We start from the raw sequence: 14,323 nt of genomic DNA on the forward strand, positions 1-14,323 counted from the left end.
ACGTGTTCTCCCCTGACCACGTAGCTGCTCGGCAGAGTTGTAATGCCGAGACCCCTCGGGCAGCCGCCCAAGATGAGCCCACCTTCCTTGCGGAATGGGCCTTAACAGATTTAGGCTGTGGCAGGCCTGCCACAGAATGTACAAGTTGAATTTTGTTACAAATCCAACGAGCAATCGACTGCTTAGAAGCAGGTGCACCCAACTTGTTGGGTGCATACAGTATAAACAGCGAGTCAGATTTTCTGACTCCAGCCGTCCTTTAAATGTATATTTTTAAGGCTCTGACAACGTCCAACAACTTGGAGTCCTTCAAGTCGTCTGTAGCCGCAGGCACTGCAATAGGCTGGTTCAGGTGAAACGCTGATACCACCTTAGGGAGAAAATGCGGACGCGTCCGCAGCTCTGCCCTATGTCGAATGGAAAATTAAATAAGGGCTTTTATAAAACAAAGCCGCCAGTTCAGATACTCTCCCGGCCGAAGCCAGGGCCAGTAACATAGTCACTTTCCATGTGAGATATTTCAAATCCACATTCTTTAGTGGTTCAAACCAATTGGATTTGAGGAAATCTAAAACTACATTTAGATCCCACGGTGCCACCTTAGGCACCACAGGAGGCTGTATATGCAGTACTCCTTTGATAAAAATCTGGACCTCAGGGACTGAGGCCAATTCTTTTTGGAAGAATATTGATAGGGCCGAAATTTGAACCTTAATAGATCCCAATTTGAGACCCATAGACAATCCTGATTGCAGGAAATGTAGGAAAACGACCCAGTTGAAATTCCTCCATCGGAGCACTCCGCTGCTCGCACCACGCAACATATTTTCGCCAAATACGGCGATAATGCTTCGCGGTGACTTCCTTCCTTGCCTTTATCAAGGTAGGAATGACTTCTTCTGGAATGCCTTTTCCTTTTAGGATCTGGCATTCAAACGCCATGCCGTCAAACGCAGCCGCGGTAAGTCTTGAAAAAGACAAGGACCCTGCTGAAGCAGGTCCCTTCTCAGAAGTAGAGACCACGGATCGTCCGTGACCATCTCTTGAAGTTCCGGGTACCAAGTCCTTCTTGGCCAATCCGGAGCCACTAGTCTTACTCCTCTTTGCCGTATAGTCCTCAATACCTTTGGTATGAGAGGCAGAGGAGGAAACACATATACCGACTGGTACACCCAAGGTGTTACCAGCGCGTCCACAGCTATTGCCTGCGGATCTCTTGACCTGGCGCAATTCCAGTGTTTTGTTGAGGCGAGACGCCATCATGTCCACCATTGGTTTTACCCAACGGTTTAATAGCATGTGGAAAACTTCTGGATGAAGTCCCCACTCTCCCGGGTGAAGGTCGTGTCTGCTGAGGAAGTCTGCTTCCCAGTTGTCCACGCCCGGGATGAATACTGCGGACAGTGCTATCACGTGATTCTCCGCCCAGCGAAGGATCCTGGCAGCTTCTGCCATTGCCCTCCTGCTTCTTGTGCCGCCCTGTCTGTTTACATGGGCGACTGCCGTGATGTTGTCCGACTGGATCAACACCGGTCTTCCTTGAAGCAGAGGTTCCGCCTGGCTTAGAGCATTGTAGATTGCTCTTAGTTCCAGAATGCTTATGTGAAGAGACTTTTTCAGGCTCGACCACACTCCCTGGAAATTTTTTCCCTGTGTGACTGCTCCCCAGCCTCTCAGGCTGGCATCCGTGGTCACCAGGATCCAATCCTGCATGCCGAATCTGCGGCCCTCCAATAGATGAGCCTCCTGCAACCACCACAGAAGGGATACCCTTGTCCTCGGCGACAGGGTTATCCGCAGGTGCATCTGAAGATGCGACCCTGACCATTTGTCCAACAGATCCCTTTGCATGGAATCTGCCGAAAGGGATTGCTTCGTAAGAAGCTACCATTTTTTTTTTTTTTTTTTTTTCCCAGGACTCTTGTGCATTGATGTACAGACACCTTTCCTGGTTTTAGGAGGTTCCTGACCAGGTCAGATAACTCCTTGGCTTTTTCTTCGGGAAGAAAAACCTTTTTCTGAACTGTGTCCAGAATCATCCCCAGGAACAGCAGACGAGTTGTCGGCATTAATTTGGATTTTGGAATATTCAGAATCCATCCGTGCTGCTTTAGCACCTCTTGAGATAGTGCTAAACCCATCTCTAGCTGTTCTCTGGACCTTGCCCTTATTAGGAGATCGTCCAAGTATGGGATAATTAATACGCCTTTTCTTCGAAGAAGAAATATTATCTCGGCCATTACCTTTGTAAAGACCCGAGGTGCCGTGGACAAACCAAACGGCAGCGTCTGAAACTGATAGTGACAGTTTTGTACAACGAACCTGAGGTACCCCTGGTGTGAGGGGTAATTGGAACGTGGAGATACGCATCCGTGATGTCCAAGGATACCATAAAGTCCCCTTCTTCCAGGTTCGCTATCACTGCTCTGAGTGACTCCATCTTGAACTTGAACTTCTTTATGTACAGGTTCAAGGACTTCAGATTTAGAATAGGCCTTACCGAGCCATCCGGCTTCGGTACCACAAAAAGAGTGGAATAATACCCCTTCCCTTGTTGTAGAAGAGGTACCTTGACTATCACCTGCTGAGAATACAGCTTGTGAATGGCTTCCAAAACCGTCTCCCTTTCTGAGGGGGACGTTGGTAAAGCAGACTTCAGGAAACGGCGAGGTGGCTCTGTCTCTAATTTCAACCTGTACCCCTGAGATATTAACTGCAGGATCCAGGGATTTACCTGCGAGTGAGCCCACTGCGCGCTGTAATTCTTGAGACGACCGCCTACCGCCACCGAGTCCGCTTGCGAAGCCCCAGCGTCATGCTGAGGCTTTTGTAGAAGCCGGGGAGGGCTTCTGTTCCTGGGAAGGAGCTGCCTGTTGCTGTCTCTTCCCTCGTCCTCTGCCTCGTGGCACATATGAATAGCCCTTTGCTCTCTTATTTTTAAAGGAACGAAAGGGCTGCGGTTGAAAGGTCGGTGCCTTTTTCTGTTGGGGAGTGACTTGAGGTAGAAAGGTGGATTTCCCAGCCGTAGCCGTGGCCACCAAATCCGATAGACCGACCCCAAATAACTCCTCTACGCATCGCCTGTCCACTGTCGTGTCCATAAAGCTCTTCTGGCCGAAATGGACATAGCACTTACCCGTGATGCCAGTGTGCAGATATCTCTCTGTGCATCACGCATATAAAGAAATGCATCCTTTATTTGTTCTAACGACAGTAAAATATTGTCCCTGTCCAGGGTATCAATATTTTCGATCAGGGACTCTGACCAAACTACCCCAGCACTGCACATCCAGGCAGTCGCAATAGCTGGTCGTAGTATAACACCTGCATGTGTGTATATACCTTTTTGGATATTTTCCATCCTCCTATCTGATGGATCTTTAAGTGCGGCCGTCTCAGGAGAGGGTAACGCCACTTGTTTTGATAAGCGTGTTAGCGCTTTGTCCACCCTAGGAGGTGTTTCCCAGCGCTCCCTAACCTCTGGCGGGAAAGGGTATAAAGCCAATAACTTCTTTGAAATTAGCAGTTTTTTATCGGGGCACCCCACGCTTCATCACACACGTCATTTAATTCTTCTGATTCGGTAAAAACTACTGGTAGTTTTTTCACACCCCACATAATACCCTGTTTAGTGGTACCTGTAGTATCAGCTAAATGTAACATCTCCTTTATTGCCAAAATCATATAACGTGTGGCCCTACTGGAAAATACGGTTGATTCGTCACCTTCACCACCGGAATCAGTGCCTGTGTCTGGGTCTGTGTCGACCGACTGAGGCAAGGGACGTTTTACAGCCCCTGACGGTGTTTGAGGCGCCTGGACAGGCACTAATTGAGTGTCCGGCCGCCTCATGTCGGCAACGACTGCTTAAGCGAGTTGACGCTATCCCGTAATTCCACAAATAAAGGCATCCATTCTGGTGTCGACCCCCTAGGAGGTGACATCCTCATATTTGGCAATTGCTCCGCCTCCACACCAATAACGTCCTCATACATGTCGACACACACGTACCGACACACAGCAGACACACAGGGAATGCTCTATACGAAGACAGGACCCACTAGCCCTTTGGGGAGACAGAGGGAGAGTCTGCCAGCACACACCAAAAAGCGCTATATATGACAGGGATAGCCTTATGATTAAGTGCTCCCTTATAGCTGCTTTTATATTAATATATTGCCATTTTTTTTTGCCCCCCCTCTCTGTTATACCCTGTTTCTGTAGTGCAGTGCAGGGGAGAGACCTGGGAGCCTTCCTGACCAGCGGAGCTGTGACAGAAAATGGTGCCGTGTGCTGAGGAGATAGGCCCCGCCCCTTTTCCGGCGGGCTCGTCTCCCGCTATTTAGTACATTTAGGCAGGGGTAAATATCTCCATATAGCCTCTGGGGCTATATGTGAGGTATTTTTAGCCTTTTTAAAGGTTTTCATTTGCCTCCCAGGGCGCCCCCCCCCCAGCGCCCTGCACCCTCAGTGACTGCCGTGTGAAGTGTGCTGAGAGGAAAATGGCGCACAGCTGCAGTGCTGTGCGCTACCTTAAGAAGACTGCAGGAGTCTTCAGCCGCCGATTCTGGACCTCTTCTTGCTTCAGCATCTGTGAGGGGGCCGGCGGCGTGGCTCCGGTGACCATCCAGGCTGTACCTGTGATCGTCCCTCTGGAGCTTCATGCCCAGTAGCCAAGAAGCCAATCCATCCTGCACGCAGGTGAGTTCACTTCTTCTCCCCTCTGTCCCTCGTTGCAGTGATCCTGTTGCCAGCAGGAATCACTGTAAAATAAAAAAAACCTAAGCTAAACTCTCTAAGCAGCTCTTTATGAGAGCCACCTAGAATTGCACCCTTCTCGGCCGGGCACAAAAATCTAACTGGAGTCTGGAGGAGGGTCATAGGGGGAGGAGCCAGTACACACCACCTGACCTGTAAAAGCTTTACTTTTGTGCCCTGTCTCCTGCGGAGCCGCTATTCCCCATGGTCCTTTCAGGAACCCCAGCATCCACTTAGGACGATAGAGAAATACATACGCAGGTATGAAAACTCAACACACATTCAGACGCACATGCCAACACCAAGATGGCTACCATCAGTGAAATAGAGGCTGAGGTGGCAGAGCTGCATAAGCAGATTCGGGTCATGGTAGCGATGAGACGGAGGCTGCAGCAGCAACACCTCTGTCTAACACATGCCAGTGCAGAGGATGAAGGAGCAGGACCCAGTACTCTAGCACCCCCATCTACTGATCCACAAACAGAAGAGTCCCTGCCAGAGGAAGCTGAAAATCAAACTGAGGGAGATTCTGGCCTCACTACTCAAACCTAACCAAGCCAGGGCCAAAGTTAAGAGGAAGGTGGTGAAACTTTGCAGGAAGATGCATCACAGGCACTAAGCAAAAGAGAAGGAGCCAGCCCCCATTTACGAAGAGAGAGTTGTCAATTTTGGTCCCACAAGCCATGCAGAAAATACATTATGGCAGTAAAAACATGGGTGCTGCGACTAAAGACGTCATCTGGAGAGACATTACTGACCGCATAAATGAAGTTGGCCCAATTGTCCGTACCCCAGCGGAAGTCCGAAGACGGTAAGTACAAACTGACACACAATTGCATACACTATTTTTAGACCATACAAGGAAAAATGTGAGGTTGCCTATAGCAACCTAAACCATGACATGTGTACAAAAAGCAAGGCAAACATTTAATGTTCTTTCTTTTCTTCACCTTTCCCCCAAACCACATATGTAGTTGGGCCGACTTCAAGTCCCGCCTGAAGCAGAAAAGGAATGCAGAGTGGAATGCTTTGAGGGCAACAGGGGGAGGACCACCCCCTGCCACTGTGTACCGATCTAGAGGAGCTAGCGATGCCCTGTGACATATCAGGAGGTGCGTGGGGTGTCCGATATGGACACAGACATGCCTGATATGTCTGGACCACATGACTTGCCTGGTAAGTTGTCTTATATATATAGTAAAGTGTTTTATGTCTCAGTTTAGAAGATGATACTAATTGTTTTATGTTTTTTTTTACACCTTTTCTATCACATTAATATATCTGTTTTTCCCATAACACAGCACAGGAGGGGCAGCTTGGTGAGTCACAGGAGGGACATCTTGCGGAGGCTGAGGTGGGGGAAGTAGTGAGACCTCCAGTGTGGGGCCGGTTATTCCACCAGGCCAGCCACACACTGGTCCCCCCCACCCAACACTCTCTCCCGGCGATTCTGATGGAAATCTCGAGTCATGGAGATCGGCTCACCCAATTCCATGACATGATGACCCGGGAGATACGCGAGATGTCCCTTCGGCTCACTGAGCATACCACCTGTGTTCGGCAAAGTGTGGGAAAACAGGCAAGGTCTATCCAAGCTCACCTCCTCTGTCCAACAATTTGCAAACCGAGTTGGACAAGGTCTACAGGACATCGCTGCCCTTCTTTCCCACAGTGGCAGGGAGCCACCAACACCTGGCCCCTCCCCTCCCCCTGCCCAGGAAGAAGAGCCCACTGGCCAGGGCCCTCGAAGGTCACTTCGCAGGCCTACCAGTGACCAGCCACTTCAGGTGGGGCGAAAGAAGAAAAAGTAAAGTCTCTCCAGACGTGGACACATTTCCCAGCACCCATGTTTATAACGTTGCCAAAATTTATTTTCTATGGCTTGTGGGCCCAGAATGGCCAACTCACTCATGCTGAATGGGGTTTGGTGGGTTCTCTTTTTGTTAGTAACCTGTGATGCATTCTCCTGTGAACTTGATCCACCTTCCTATTCATATCGTGGTGTGGCTAGTTGGGTTTTGGTATTGTGCCCGAATCTTCCTCAATTTGACCAACAGGATCCTCTGGCAGGGTATTGCTAGCTGTTTCTTATATTGTTTGCTGGCCAGTAGATGGGGGACCCTGAGTACTGGCTTCTGTGTTTGAAATTTCTGCACTGGCATGTGTTTATTGCTATGGTATGTTTGCTTATTGTATTGGTGAAAGTTATGTTATATACAATAGTAAAATTACTTTATTTACATATTATTTGTGTGGATATTGTGTGTTTTTTTTTATTTATTTAACATTTATTTGATTTAGTACAAAATTTGTAATACTAATATTATGGTTGGGGACAAAGCCCACAATCATTGCATATCTCAGCTCAAAATGCTTTGCATTCACAACTCTTTTCTGTGCCTCAAAACACAATATATTGCCACAAAGCAGTTTGGCTACTAGGGGCAACAGGCCATAGTAAAAGAAACTGACATGTTACCCAAATCAGACTTTGCAATGTCTTAGGTACATCAGTATGACAAAACATTAGAGCTTAGCGTGCATTATGTGGGTAATGTTGGGATATGAGTGACCAAACTAAGGATGGAATCTTGAAAACATGGCATGGTTGTAGCTTCCACTTTTAATTTTTTTAAATTTGGGAAAACACTTAGCCAATGCCAATATGTTCCACACAAAGCAGACATATGGAACAGCAAATACACATGCATTTTACAATAAGGCACATGTGTGATGCTTGTCAGGGTCTCCAATTCTGAAATGGGTTTGAAAAATAACATTTCCTAGGAGATTAAATTCACATACCGTCTGTCTGAGTGACTCAGTTACAATTGCAATGTTGAGCTATTAGCTGCTCACCAGCTGCTTTTTATTGGCAATTATTAGCTAGCTACGCCCAGTCAGCAACTTGTTGCATGAGATCGCATGCTCTACGGAGCTGAAGACCTACTCCTGTGCTGTGTACATGTTGTAAACACTTGTTGTGCAGCAGCTACTATCAGCTTGGCAGCAGTGCGAAAACCACACCTGCTATCCATAGCACACTCCCACAGTAGACACCCACCTTCACGCCCCTCTTTGTCGTTGGCCCGCTGCGAACACAAAAAGCGTTTGTATTTCTGTACATTAGTCGCACGGGACATTGTGCACATGTGCACTGTAGCTTTTGCGCGTGCGCATTGGGCTTCATCCCGCAGCTTGCGATGCGAAGATCCGCAGCGATCAACTCAGAATGAGGGCCTACATGTCAGCAAGAATTGCAGCATAGCACTGGAACTAAAAAGATATGTACAACTGGTATAATTCACCAAATAAGAAAATTGGTAATTAAAATATAAAACAAAAAGAATAAAAGAATTGTACTACACAAGGACCAAAAAAAGTGTCAATGTTTAATCAATTATTAGAAGTGTTTAAACGACTCCTAAACCAAATACATCATATTAATGGACATAACACAAATCACACAACATGCTTTTTTAACATGATCCAGAGTTCTGAAGGATTCAGGAATTCCAGAACAGATAGAAGACATGGAGACTGATTCTGATTTGGAAATAAAGCAAAACAAAAAAAATAACTTACTGGAACAGATCATGTTGCAATGCAAGAGCAGCAAATACATTTATATTAATTATGTGCAAGATAAATACAGGCTGCTTTTGCATGTAGCGCTCAAATCTAGGACAGCTTTATTTTTATACCACAATTTAGATTTCAGTTTGGACACACCACATCTAAATCTAAATCTCTCTGCATATGTTTTATATGCCCCACCAGCAGTGCAACATGGTTTTGCACAGGAGCACAGTTGCTTGCTTTTTTATTTGTTTTAATTCCAAATCAGAATCAGGCCCATAGGGCAGAAATCGTGCAAAGGGGCCAGTCAACGGAGAACCTATAAATGGCACGTGGGAAAACATTAGATACACAATAACAGACAAAGACGAGAGCAGTCACCAATACACTGAGAAAAGTAGGCTGTGTGAATAAAATAGCTTGGAAAAATGAAGGGACGACTTTTGAATTTTTTTTTTCTGCCAGCTATTTATATTGTGTGATATTGTAGGTGTCAATAACAATTTAAGCCTTACAGTGTGTTATTTTTATTATTTTAACTTTATGAGAAAACAACTGATCACATTTAAGTGTTTAACTTTCGTTGTCTAACCACCTTTTCTACATTTCAGAAGCAAGGGTTACCTATAAAAATGCATCAGAGTTTTCTTTATTGGCTTTAGTGTAGCTACTCTGTGCCAAAGGTTGAGCTGAATCATATCACTGTTTCCATCACTGCTGAGGTTGTAAGGCTTTCCTAGTTTACAAGCATAAGTATAGCTCTAATATATTTACTGTGATCTCTGAGCAGATTTGGTATTTTACAGTCAGGCACAGCATAAATACTTCCTGAAAACTGTGCTTCCATAAAATATTTGTAGACGACACGCTCAAAGTTTTAATAGCGCTTAATGTCATTTATATTAGCTTTTTCCTTATATTAAGTTCGGTTAAAAGTACATTAACCAACAATTAACTTTGAAAAGAAATAAACAATGCCATTTAAATGATTTGGGGTTTTTTTTTTGCAAAGAACTAAACTGTTCAACAGCATAGTTATATTTTTTTATTATAAACAAAAATCATATTTACAATGTAATTACAAATTAAAACCCCATTTTTTTCTCAGCAACAAAAAATGGCACACGGTTCTGCACTGCAGATTGCCACGCGCACAGCAAAACTGAACACACAGGGCCTGTCTCAGCGTGGCCCGCCAATCTGCTTTACAAATATTAGCAACTGTGCAAAGTATACAATAAAGCCTACCTACGCAATTTTGAGCAAGCATCTTAAGTGCTACTGCACCTGATGCTTAGTGTGTGTAACTGGGTGTTCTTACATACAGTATAGTAGGAAAAGTGTGCAGTCAGCTTGTAGGCGGAATTGCAGGCTATTCAGGTGGGAATATGCAGATATCAATCTGATTCCAGACAGTACTTTTGACAAGGATTTTCAATTTAGTTTTAGTATTAGTCACTTACTAAAAACACTAGTTGGTTTATAATCACGCCGGAGGCTAGCTAATTAGCTCCGATAAGCCGCGGCACGCGCTGGCTTATCAGGGATTTTGTTTCACCTGCCTCCGGCAGGCGAAGCAGAAGCCCCGGAAACAGTCCAGTTTTCGTCCGAAAACGGGGCTGTTTCACACGAAAACACAAAGGTTTTACTGAAGCTGTGTGTTTTCAGGAAAAGGTTGTGGGTTTTTTTGTCTTTTTTTACAGGGGATCCATCTGGATAGCCTGTAAAAAAAAAAATTGGTGAAACATCGGGAAAAAGTTTTTCGGACCCGATGTTTTACCGGGGATAATTGGATATCCCTCTCAGTCTTGTTTCTTTTGCTTTATTTTAGTCAGGATTTAGTCAGTGCATCTCAGTTTTCTTTTTAGTCTAATTTTAGACAATCTTTAAATCACAACTTTGGCAAACAGTTTAAGGACACTGTAATGGATTTTGCTGAAGAACATTTATCTAAAATTCCCTTGAGAAGTTTGCATACCTTTTACCATGTTTTAGTAATCTAGGCTCAGTAGGCTGATAATGTGTTACACACAGGGGGAAATTTACTAAGATTCGTATTTTCCAGATTCAGGTCAAAGTTCAATCACGAATGACATCGACAGTGTAAAATTGCAACTTTTTGAATTGATTACGACTAATTTACTAAGCTGTCGTATTCGTGTTTTTCTTTTGTTCCGATGTCGATGTCATTCGTGGTTTTCTGCTGTATAATGCGGCCGCGTTTGTTGTTTCGCGGCCGCGTTTTTGGTTTTTTTTACGACTGCGTCACATGTCTGTTACGGCAGTGATTTAGAAATTGCTGCCGCGTTTTTAGTCCTAAGTTTCGTTTTTGTCACGCGTCCGTGATTGGTTGTATTCGTGAAGGAGGAGTGTCTGTGCATATTACTATAAAACCGCCCCAAACACACCGCACCCCGTGGGTTTAGCTAGTGGAGAGGAGAGAGGAAGGTGTATTTGAAGTTGGTGAGTTTGGTGGAGTTTTTGGAGGATTTGGAGAGGAGTTTTGTGATTGTTGAGTGCTGTACTGTGTGTGTAAGTAGTCTTGTCATATTTGTAGTATTGTTTTTTCACAGTTTGTCTACTTTTTTGTCCTTGTTTTTTTTTAAAAGTCTTTTGTCATTGTTTGTGAGTGAGTGAGCGTGTGTGTTGGCTGTGTGGTGTGTAGTAGTAGTAGTAGTAGTGGAGGAGTGTGTTTTGTGTTTTGATTTTTCAGTGTTTTTTGTCGTTTGTCATCATGTCAGACTCAGAGGTCAGTGTGGTGGCGGAGGTTAGTGAGGTGGAGGCTGGTAGTGAGGTGGAGGCTGGTAGTGAGGTGGAGGCTGTTAGTGAGGTGGAGGCTGTTAGTGAGGTGGAGGGGGGTAGTGAGAGGGAGGAGGTTAGTGAGGAGGAGGAGGAGGAGGGGTGCCTGTTGCTGTATTCTCCAGTGATAGTGATGGTGTTGTGGCTCCGCAGCCACGCACCACTACCAAGACTGGCAGGAATATTAAGTTCAGCTATGCTGAAAACATGGCGTTGGTGCGTGAGCTGATGAAGCACCATCGCCAATTGTTTGGTCAGGATGCTGGCAAGGTGTCCTCCCGCAGGAAGTCTGTCCTGTGGGGGCAAGTAATAGTTGCCGTCAATAGTGAGGGTGTGGTGAGGCGGACTGAGGACACGTGTCGCAAGAGGTTCTATGACATAAAGCGGCGTGTCAAGGCCAAGATGGCCAAAGAGGCAAAATCAGCCCGAAAAACCGGAGGTGGCCCCCCTTTCCGGGCAACCTATCGGGAGTGGGAGGAGCCTGTGCGGGCATTGATTCCTGCAGAAGTGGTGTCTGCTACTCATGTCCGGGATTCGGACCGACACACGCAGGATGGTGAGTTTGATTTGTTATATTTTTATTTAAATGTCCTCTAAATGTTTTTTTAATCATTTTTTAAGGGTAAAGGATGCAAAAATTGTTGGTCAGATATTGCAGGGCTATGCACCCTTAAGGTGTGTTTGTGTTTAGAAATTGCATTTTCCATCTTGCCTTGGCTGTATTTTTTTAAAAAATTTGCACTAAAACAGGTGCAATGCCTGCTGGTATGTGTATTTGCCATAATAATTTTGCCATATTGCTTGGACATCGGTGTTGTATCTAATTGTATTTTTTAATATTTGATTTATTTACTTCCTAAAAAAGGTTCTATTAATTCAAAATTACATTTTGGTAACATTTGCAAGTAGTCAATCTATGCAATATCTGACGCATAATTCTCAAATGTAACAGATTTATTTTGTGCAACACCATGTACATTTTGATATACACCACAAATTAAGGAAGCACGAAGATCTTAAGCAGAAATTAGTTTATTTTCGAATACCTAATAGATGGTTACAGTACACTAAGGCTTTGCAGTTGTAATTTTTACACAAAGCATGGTAATAATGTTTGCTCCACTTTTTCAACAGTCCGACAGACCAGCCGGCCAGACAGGCCTCAGACAACTCAGGATGATGCTGGGATTGCAGGTAAGACTTCACTGTAGTCACATATTCTGCAAACACATAGAAGTACAAAATATTAATGTTTATATATTCTCATAGGTTCTGCTTCTGTAAGCCGACCTCCTGTAAGGCGCCCATCACAGGGCTCGGGCCACTTACCCAGGAGGCCAAGTAAGACACGGCGTCTTGGCACGGAATCTGCGGCTCCATCTTCCCCACCCAGGCGGCGCATTTCTGCAGTGTCACCCCAGCCACCACTGGCACTATTGGCGAGTCCACAGAGTGATGAGCCCCGATCACCTCAGTTATCTGGTGAGTCAAAACAGAAACTAAACACATCGCAAATAATCTACACAGTACAGTTACTATGTTGTGAGTTGGAGTTGAGATTACATGTTTGCCATAACAAGCAATGTGATGTTACGTCTTCAATTGCTAAAGGTGAAAATGCTTAATTTTTCAAGGTCTTAGTGGTTGATATCGGCAACATCATTTTTAAAAAAGAACATACATTTGTAAAAATTTAGCCCACACACGTGCACATTAAAATAAATATAAAATCAAAAAATAATTAAAAAATAAAAAAAACCTCCACAACATTATAGTGTTCACACATCTCCCCTGTCCGGTATGTAGACTGCTTACTTGCTCCGCTCCTCTGGACTATCCAGGTAAGCAGTCTATATCGTGGACAGGGGAGGTGACATAACACTGTAATGCTGTGGAGGGGAGGTAGTTAGGTGAGGATTACTCAAGTCTGTCTATGTGCACGCCTGTGATGGTATATATGTTTTTGGCGAAAAAACACATTATAAGTTTAGAAAAACAACTCTAAAAACTTGAAAAATGGAGTATTATGAATGTAGTAATGTGTACAACTAGCAAATAAATTATTTAAAAAATAAACATTGCATGTTGGCCACCCCATACAGAGCCCAGCTTGATGGCCGACGTGGACCAGCAGGGACAAGACCAACAGGCAACCATCACACTGCAACTTACACCTGTTGACCCGAGCCAGCCAATACAGCTGCAGGATATCCCCCAAGCCTCCATGAGTCCACAACTGGCACAAGCTCCACCCCAAACACAAATACCAGATGACTTTTGGGCCAGTTGGACAAGCCAACAGGCCCAAAGCAATGCCAGCCTGACCGCACATACCCAACACCTTGCCAGTCTGCCCCATCATCTACCGCGCATTAGTCGCAACTCGGGCAGACTGATTGTACAAGTAGGCCGAATCGCAACATCGATGGAGCAAATAAGGGCTGACAACAACCAAATGCTGGCTCATTTAACGCGCATCATTGATGAGCAACAGCGCCATCAGCAGGCACTCGTTCAACTCATTCAGCACAACCAGGTTGTGAATGAGTCGTTATCCCGGATTGTAGCCAGCCACACTGCAACCAACACACAACTGAATGCTAGCATTAATAATTTGAGCAACAACATAACATTGATGGCAGCTCAACAAGTGACCTCCAGCTCTGGGACCACGACCCCTATCCAAACGCCAGTAACCTCCCCTGTTCGGCGTTCCTCCAGAGCACGTGCCAGTGAGCCAGCACAAAGCACAGCACCCAGCACACACAAGCGAAAAAAATAACAATTTTGCCAAATGTGATTTTCTAAATAAAAATTTTGATTTGACAAACACACAACTTCCTGTGTCCGTCTCAAACATTGTAGAAGCTGCTATGTATGTATGTATGTTTTTCATGGGTAATGACTGAAAATGTATTTAGAACATAAACTAAGTACAATGTACACACCACTATAAACAACAAACAGTAAGTAACAAAACACACAATAGAAAGTATTGCAAAGTGTTTAGTCAAGGATAATTACATCCTACAAAAACTTACCAGAAAAATACCGCTGGATCACTTCTTGCCGTACCTGCCTCCCTACATATGTACTCACACTGTCACCAGATGGTTCTAACTCCTCTGCTTGCTGACTGCTTTCTCCCTCATCATGTGCCAGATGTTGACTTAAACACAGATTATGG

The 14,323-nt window shown here is 44.9% G+C and overlaps 1 protein-coding gene across 1 annotated transcript; it reads left to right on the top strand.

The window, feature by feature from the left end:
• Positions 1-12,182: 12,182 nt before the first annotated feature.
• Positions 12,183-13,933, top strand: LOC134911472 (uncharacterized). The gene is made up of 3 exons (XM_063919661.1): positions 12,183-12,330; positions 12,406-12,618; positions 13,239-13,933. Exon 3 carries the CDS (start codon positions 13,250-13,252, stop codon positions 13,916-13,918), a length of 669 nt encoding a protein of 222 aa, XP_063775731.1. The 5' UTR covers positions 12,183-12,330; positions 12,406-12,618; positions 13,239-13,249; the 3' UTR covers positions 13,919-13,933.
• The last annotated feature ends 390 nt before the right edge of the window (positions 13,934-14,323 follow it).

Source organism: Pseudophryne corroboree, chromosome 4 (assembly GCF_028390025.1).
Source record: "Pseudophryne corroboree isolate aPseCor3 chromosome 4, aPseCor3.hap2, whole genome shotgun sequence".
Lineage (NCBI taxonomy): Eukaryota > Metazoa > Chordata > Amphibia > Anura > Myobatrachidae > Pseudophryne > Pseudophryne corroboree.